The sequence below is a fragment of the Camellia sinensis genome, chromosome 2 (assembly GCF_055761805.1).
Source record: "Camellia sinensis isolate YWXY chromosome 2, ASM5576180v1, whole genome shotgun sequence".
In the NCBI taxonomy this organism is placed as follows: Eukaryota; Viridiplantae; Streptophyta; class Magnoliopsida; order Ericales; family Theaceae; genus Camellia; species Camellia sinensis.
In genome coordinates, this window is record NC_138962.1 from 61,980,609 (window position 1) to 61,988,264 (window position 7,656).

The following is a 7,656-nucleotide window of genomic DNA, read 5'->3' on the forward strand; positions in this document are numbered from 1 at the left end:
CGCATGAAGGCACAGCACACAAGCACGCGAAGGCACAGCATGTAAGTTAGCCACAAACACTATCCCACTGGCAATAGATATCCACCATTCATGATTAACTTTGATCTCAACGAAGCACGACGAACGCAACCACACCACGGTCAAGAGTTCAAACTCGCATACTACCCCTAGAGGGTCTAGGTTCATGATTAACATGACAAGCACATTTTGTCAAAAATTAAAAACAGACAAACAAAAAATATGCGCACATGCAGTCTTGCAAAAGAAAATCTCCTTTTTCCATAGATATCTTTACATAATAGATTCCGTGTGAAATCTTTCACTGTCCATGATGTCTAAGAAAGACAACACCAAGTGATTGTGATTGAATGCATCAAAACTACAAAAATTCCATGCAAGGAATATTAGCCCACAAGCCAGCTCTCACCCCTTTTACAAAGGAAACCCATCTTGGAAAACTAGCTTTACAAAACCAGCTGACTTGTCATCACCACATTTTTGCATGTTTCTCTCACTTTTGAAAATGCTAAATCATGCGAATATCAACTAAATTCAAAGATTCCTGTGGATGGAGGAGATGTCTCTCATACCTTGCGACAGCACTGGCTGCTCTCTTATCCGAGATAGTAGTATGGAAACTTGCTCCGTTGCAATATCAAGCCGTTCTTTTGACTTGGCCGACTCTGTTATAAGTGTTGATACCATACTCTGGAACAACTGAACTCTTTCTGCGTGATCACTTGGAGTACTCTGAAGGAGCCTTGTGGACGGTGTGCTGATTCGGCGCCAACGGAGGGGAAGATACCTTTCTGGGATTTGAAAACAATTTCCGGTAGAGAGGACACGAAGAGCATGCCGACAAAGGATCCCAGAGAACTCAAACTGGTGGCAGCTGCAACTTATGATACCTTCCCGTGGGACCCAGTAGACTTTCCGGCCTCCCTCGAGTTTTGTGTGGTGTCTAACAAGGAAACCATCTTCCATCTGAAATGACGCATAGTGTGCAGCCAAAATAAGTTGTTCTTGGAGCTTAGAGAACGCAAAAGGTGTGAGGATTGTTGCTGCATGAGATTCCATTGGGGCCCCTGTCTTGAGGCAAATGTTTTGGAGGTTCTGTTGCATCGTTTGTTGTTCTCCTGCTTGATCCTTGAAATCCACAGCAACGGCCACCTGTGTGTGCAAGGTCAGTAGTAGCAGCAAGAGTGATTTTTGTTTTTTTGTTTTTAATTAGATTTTTCTTCCTAATGCCAATAACAAATCAAAACGTATTAGTAGGCTATCTTTCATGGTTGCACAAAGCATAAAATTCTCAATTTTTTACCAATTTCATATCGGTGGATTGAGGGTGGGGTGGGAAACAGGAACCCCAGAAAAAAAAACCCCACCCCATTGTCATCCCTAGATTTAACATATGCAGAATGAACATTAATTAAATGAAAGAAAGCGATCATAATGAATTTTATTCATTGTAATTTTGTTTCTAAGTCAAGTAACCAGAGATTTATAGCTTACATAATGTTAAAGATGCCGAAGAGACCAGTAGACATCCAACAACCTTACTTCATTCCTCTAGGAGGAGGCAGTGGCTAGGGGCTCAAAAGATAGGGATTTGAATGGAGCATATCCAATAATATAATGGAAAATTCTAACAAGCCATAACTTTTATAGGCAAATCCTAATTCAAATTGTGTTCAAGATAAAGACAAAAATGTGAAAGAAAATAAGCATCCCTCCATTTCTGTAGTTAACACATACACACATACACATCACAACTATAAAATAATGTGATAGATTTGATCAGAGTTCGAGTCACCCCAAGGGGGGCCAGTGAAGGTTGGCCTAGTCATCAACTTCAGAGCCCTAGGATTAGTCGAGATGCGCGCAAGCTGACCTGGATACCCAGTTATCAAATATATATATAGATTTGATCCAATTAAATAGCAATAAGAAAAGAGAGCATACTTGTTCCACAAAGTGTGCGAGCCGGGTTTGTGCACTCAAAAACCGTTGAATAAAAGCATTAATTGACTTTGACTGGCCAGTTGTAGTCATCCCCGCAAAGAAATGGCTTCTCAAGTATGGCAACGCCCATAGCGACCGCAAAGCAAACAAATTGGTTATATGCCTATTAGTATGCAGCCCAAAGGAATTAATCATGTCTCTCCACCCCAATTCAAAATCCTCGATTGCCTCCAAATTATAGAGTCGATAGAACTCAGCCTTCCATTCATTGTAACGTTCCCCCAAAACAGCATTAAACCAGGATGGGAACTTTGCAACAATCATCCAAATGCACAGTGCATGTTTTGTAGCCGGCATCTCCACTGCTATTGCTTCTTTGAGACACATATTTTGGTCGGTTAATAATGTTTGTGGAGCCTTCCCATTCATGAACCCCAAGAATGCCTGTGACATTTACAATACAAAAACAGAATATCATCATCAAACATAAATTAAATAGTTAATAGTCAAAATCTTTGGGTAAAAAATAGGTATGCCCTTGTGTACATGTGTGTGAAAGTTCATTACCAACAATTAAGCCAGATATCCACTTGAAAATGAGTTCTTTCTGGTCCAATTTGAATTCTGGGAAGAACCAACAGTTAGGCACTGAAGCACAGACATAAGGTGCCCAATAACATTTTTCCTTTTCATTATTTTCTTTTAATTTTTTTGATAAGTATAAAGTTATGCCCGAGGTTAGGTATGTACCCAATCTAACCCCTCCCAATTGGGCTTCTTTTTTTCTTTTTTCTTTTTTTGATAAGTGTAAGCTTCCTAAATGAATTTGCAGAATAAAGTTGAGAGGTGAATTCACAAAAATATATTGTTTTCGCTTGCTTACCTTCAAAGCCCAAGAGAAGGACCTCAAGTTTTCCTCTCGGAGAAGTACACAACCAAAGAAGCAAGGCATTCCATAATTATTCATTCCAACCCATATCCCAAGAGGCATGTCAAAAGCATTTAAGCGATGTGTTGTATCGAATACCACTGCATCACCAAAGATCTCATATGACTGGACCGATGAAGCATACGACCAAGCAATGTTCTCCAACCGGTTGTTTGAATCAAGTGTAAACTCAAATCTGAAGTTTGAATCTTTGTCCTTTATGTTTCTACACATTCTTAACAAGTCTATGCTCTCATCCTCCGGATCCACTTTCCTAAATGATTGAAGTAAGTTCCTGACATCCTTCTCTGTGAATGGCAAATATCCAGGCTCTACACACTTCTCAAGCTCCATGAGCCTCATCATCTGCTGCACTGAAATTCCAGTCTTGGCAAATATGAGAATCCGGCTCTTATCAGTATCTGATATTGTGCGGTACGCAGGAAGGAAACGAACTTGGTTCGGTTCCAAGAGTTCGTGATTATGGTGGTTTGCGAAACCCGTAACACGCCATTCTGGTGCTCCTAATTCTGTTGTCTTGCTTATCCGCAAGTATGCTTGACATCCACACCTAGAGGATTTTCGGTTTCTTTGAGGTTTATTTTCGTTTGAAGTTTTGACAGGAGTGTTTCCAGCACGGTGGCAGACAAAATAGCGTCTTGTAAGCCCTTTGCCAACCCCGTCTTTCCCTTCTGTGCGATGCCGCCGGATTGAGAAGCCACAACGCTTGGCAAATTCACTATAGAATTCATAAGCAGCATCGTGAGTAGCAAACCTCTGCCCTATGTAAGGAACCACATCATTTGTGGTTTCTAGTGAGAGCCTGGTTTCATCTGGTGATTCCTCTGTGCTGCTTGTATCATCCAGAGACAAAGATCTTTGATCTGAGGGATCATCATACATCACCATCATCTGCCCAGCCTCTTCAGACATTATATAATACTTCTCAGTAACCACCCAAAGTTAAGGTAAGAACATTTGCTACCTACCCTATCAAAAGTCATCCAAAGTGAGAGAAACAGGTTTAGTATCTTTAACCAATGGCACAATTCCAATAGAGAATCCAATACCCAACAGATTAACATGCATACGCACACAAACAACACACAAACAAGCCACCTACGACACAGAAGACACACACACATAAGTACCTTTTAAAATTAATAGGTGAAACCTGGTACAAGTTAGTATAAAGAATAAGAGCACGTTTGTGCAGATAAAGACATGCATCAAATGTTGGAGGCCACATAAGTAACACAAAAACACACATCAAGTCTTGATGTATACAAGTTCATCAATAGAGAAGATGGCTCAAATTTATAGTTCACAAGAATTGCTTCTTTTTTTAACTTTTTCTAACAGCATAATCAAAGTGTCAGAAATCCATAGATACTATAGAATCCCGGGCCAAAATGAATTGATATGATGTAACAAGATGAAGCACCACTTCAGATAGCAACTCAAAATTATGACTCAAAAAGAACAGCTGGCAGGTAGGGAAACCAATCCTATAGGTTATTCAACGTACGGGTGATGCAACCAATCAATACATTGGGGGTGTTTGGGAAGAAAGATTTTAGCCTCTTTTAGGCTAAAATTCACAAAAAGACAAAATAGGCTAAAATAGTTAATAAGACAAATTATCACATCAACCCATAATCATTTCACTTTTTCTCTCACAAATATCACATCCAACTACAAAAAAAATCCAATCATCTTCCCAAACACAAATTTTAGCCTACTAAAATAGCCAAAAACTAAAATAGCCTACTAAAATAGCAACTTCCCAAACACCCACATTATATCCATCCTGCTAAGTCGGATCCCCAGCACTCTTCAAAAAAGCAGATTATTATGAACATAATTTATCTCCAGTATAAAGCATTCCATAAAAACAGCAAGTCACTTTCTCAAAAATTAACCCAAAAGAAAATACACAGATGTCCAAACCGCTTTCAATTTTCCAAAAGAAGCTTTATACCACTCCTCAAAGTGGTACATAACCCATTCCCATTAACTATTTATCAAAAAGTTTGCAGATTACTTAACTACTTTCTATGACTCTAAGTTAGTGTAACAGATACAACTGAAGGAAGTGAACAGATAACCCTCATGAAGTGAAGCTTCAATAGCGCACAAAATTGAGAAGTTGGTAAGGAATAGTTTCTTAAAAGAATGTCATTTGATAACAATGCTTCTCAACCTGTTATAACTGTCTATCTTGCACTTACAAATCAGCAGGACATAGATATATGCACCAATAGGGTAATAACTGTGTTGACAAACACAATGATGACTATTATAATAAGTAAGAAAACATATGGTTTGTTTACAATGACACTGGGAATAAAAGTGGAGAGAAAGAGGGAGGGAGGGAGGATTCTAATATGAAGTCAGTATTAATACATAGCAATAAATGTTATGAGACACAGACCATCTAATAATTAATATCTGCTGAATTTATCATTTTTATCAACTAATAGAACTAGGTATTAATTCCCTCTAAATTACCAATAACGTGCTAGCTGGATTTTCTGGGAAATTATAACACCTTATCTACATCATTTAAGTATGTTTTTAATTTTGTTTCCAGGAAAAAAATATGAATTAGAACAAAAAACAGGAAAACGTATTATGCCTAACTTGAGCTACAAGAAAGCCTTTAGTGCCCTTCAAAATCAGAAATGCTGAGCTTCTTCCACTGGTTCATGCCTTCATTTTGTTTTTCAGGAAGCTAACAATTGGAGTTGAGCCCCTGATCTACAGGTTGTCAACCCAAACTGATATGATTGGATTGATAATTCATGCCTTGGGTTTCCCTTCCTAGCAATTCACATAATGAAATAACTAAAGCATTTTGTAGAAACATCTTCAATCAATTGACAATTAACAAATTGCATCCTTTCCAATGAATCTTTTACTTTCAACATTATTTGCGAACATCCCAGCCGACTCCATTTGATGGAACTTAAGACTTGGTTTGGTTTGGTTTGGTATTACTAGCAAACATTCCATTCTTTAGCCCAAATAAATAAATAAACCATCAATTCTCCAGCCAATTCAATTCTTATGGCAACTTGACTAATCAATATCAATGTCAATTGATGTAACTAATGAAAGCACAACGTATGTGATACACTGAAATGCATACATATGTAAGGTTTTCTTCTAATAAATAACATTTGATAGGACCATTCTAAAAAGAATGTGCTGTCTAGGTAACTGACTCGATCAACTCAAATTCAACAACAATTATAGACCTAGAAATTGTGCTCAATATTAATGCAAATTATGCAATTACAGTTGGAACAACTACTCTGGCATTTTCTAGCATTCTTTTGTTTGATATATTTGTATAACATTCATGCTAAAACAAGCATCCAGAGCAAGTAATTTCAATTTTCAACAATTTACATTGTAAAATCTATTCTTCTTAAATCAAAAGATCAAATTTTCCAAATTTGGCCACAAACTTCGATTGCATTTATATTAGTTGTCACCAATTGTCACCCAATGATGAATCCATTGTCTATCAAATTCACTAAACCCAACCAAAATATATGTATATACACAGAAACAGCTACATCCACTAATGATTCCAATTAATTCACACTACTAATCAATGCCCACTATCACAAATGCAAGGGAAAACACAAATGGGTCTTGTGGGTACTCGCACAAAATCACCAAAACGAAACAAATGTTTTCATTTCAGAGTCTTTAAATCTGGAAATTATGGCGTGAAAAGATCAAATTTTTCCTAAATTATCTGTTTGTTGTCACCAATTGTCACCCAGTGATGAATCCATTGTCTATCAAATTCACTAATAACTACCAAATTACATGTATATATATACACAGAAACAGCTATATCCACTAATGATTCCAACGAATTCACAGTACTAACCAATGCCCAGTATCAGAAATTCAAGAGAAAATGCAAATGGGTTTTGTGGGTACTCACAGAAATTCACCAAAACGAAACAAGTGTTTTCATTTCAGAGTCTCTGAATCTGCAAATTATGGCGGGAAAGATGAAATTTACATGGAAGAAGAAGAGAGAGAAAGAGATAGAGGTGATGGATCCATTGAGAGAAGAGAAGAAGGTGGAGCTGGGAATTTTTGAGGAGGAACCCTAATTTGCGCTGGGATGTGATGAGCCCATTTTATCTATGGTGCGCACGTTCTTATCCAGCGCCTTTCTGTTTCCAAACAAGACGTTGTTGTAGTGCTATGGAAGGATTCGACATTTTGCGTATCCAAACAGCTTCTAAAGTTATATTTAAGGCGTAATTTATACTTTTTACCAAAATTTAACTTTCATCTCTCCACTTTTAATTATAATAATCAATTCTTTACCCTCTAAATCAAGTTACAATCTCACCATTTTATAGATCTATGGCTAACAAAGTTGACAAAATTTATTATTCAAAGTATATATAACATATTTGTTGTCTTATTAACAACCTTACAATTTTACTAAAATCTCATTTTAGTCCCTTCATTTTCGATGTTCATTACTTTTATTAATACCAGATGGACGGAACAATAAAATTGAAACTTTTGATTTAAAATGTAGGGAATTAATTGTTATAATTGAAAGTGAATAGATCAAAGTGGGATTTTGATGGAAGTATAAAGATATGTAATTTATCCGATTAATAAATTACACTTTTCAATCTACAAAAGCCCACTTTTAACTTTATTGTTTTAATTTTCAAATAATTTAGACCGTACACTTTAAGTACAGTTTCATTTTGATCATT

The 7,656-nt window shown here is 36.9% G+C and overlaps 1 protein-coding gene across 2 annotated transcripts; it reads right to left on the reverse strand.

The window, feature by feature from the left end:
- Nucleotides 1-256: 256 nt before the first annotated feature.
- Nucleotides 257-7,145, reverse strand: FRS11 (FAR1-related sequence 11). 2 transcript variants are annotated; one of them, XM_028224145.2, is made up of 4 exons: nt 6,855-7,145; nt 2,846-3,880; nt 1,963-2,406; nt 257-1,170 (listed from the first exon to the last, which is right to left on the reverse strand). In XM_028224145.2, exons 2-4 carry the CDS (start codon nt 3,821-3,823, stop codon nt 553-555), a joined length of 2,040 nt encoding a protein of 679 aa, XP_028079946.1. In that variant the 5' UTR covers nt 3,824-3,880; nt 6,855-7,145; the 3' UTR covers nt 257-552. The 2 variants fall into 2 exon arrangements, with proteins under 2 accessions (XP_028079946.1, XP_028079947.1); XM_028224146.2 differs by having other exon boundaries at nt 2,846-3,875; nt 6,855-7,072.
- Between the last annotated feature and the right edge of the window lie 511 nt (nt 7,146-7,656).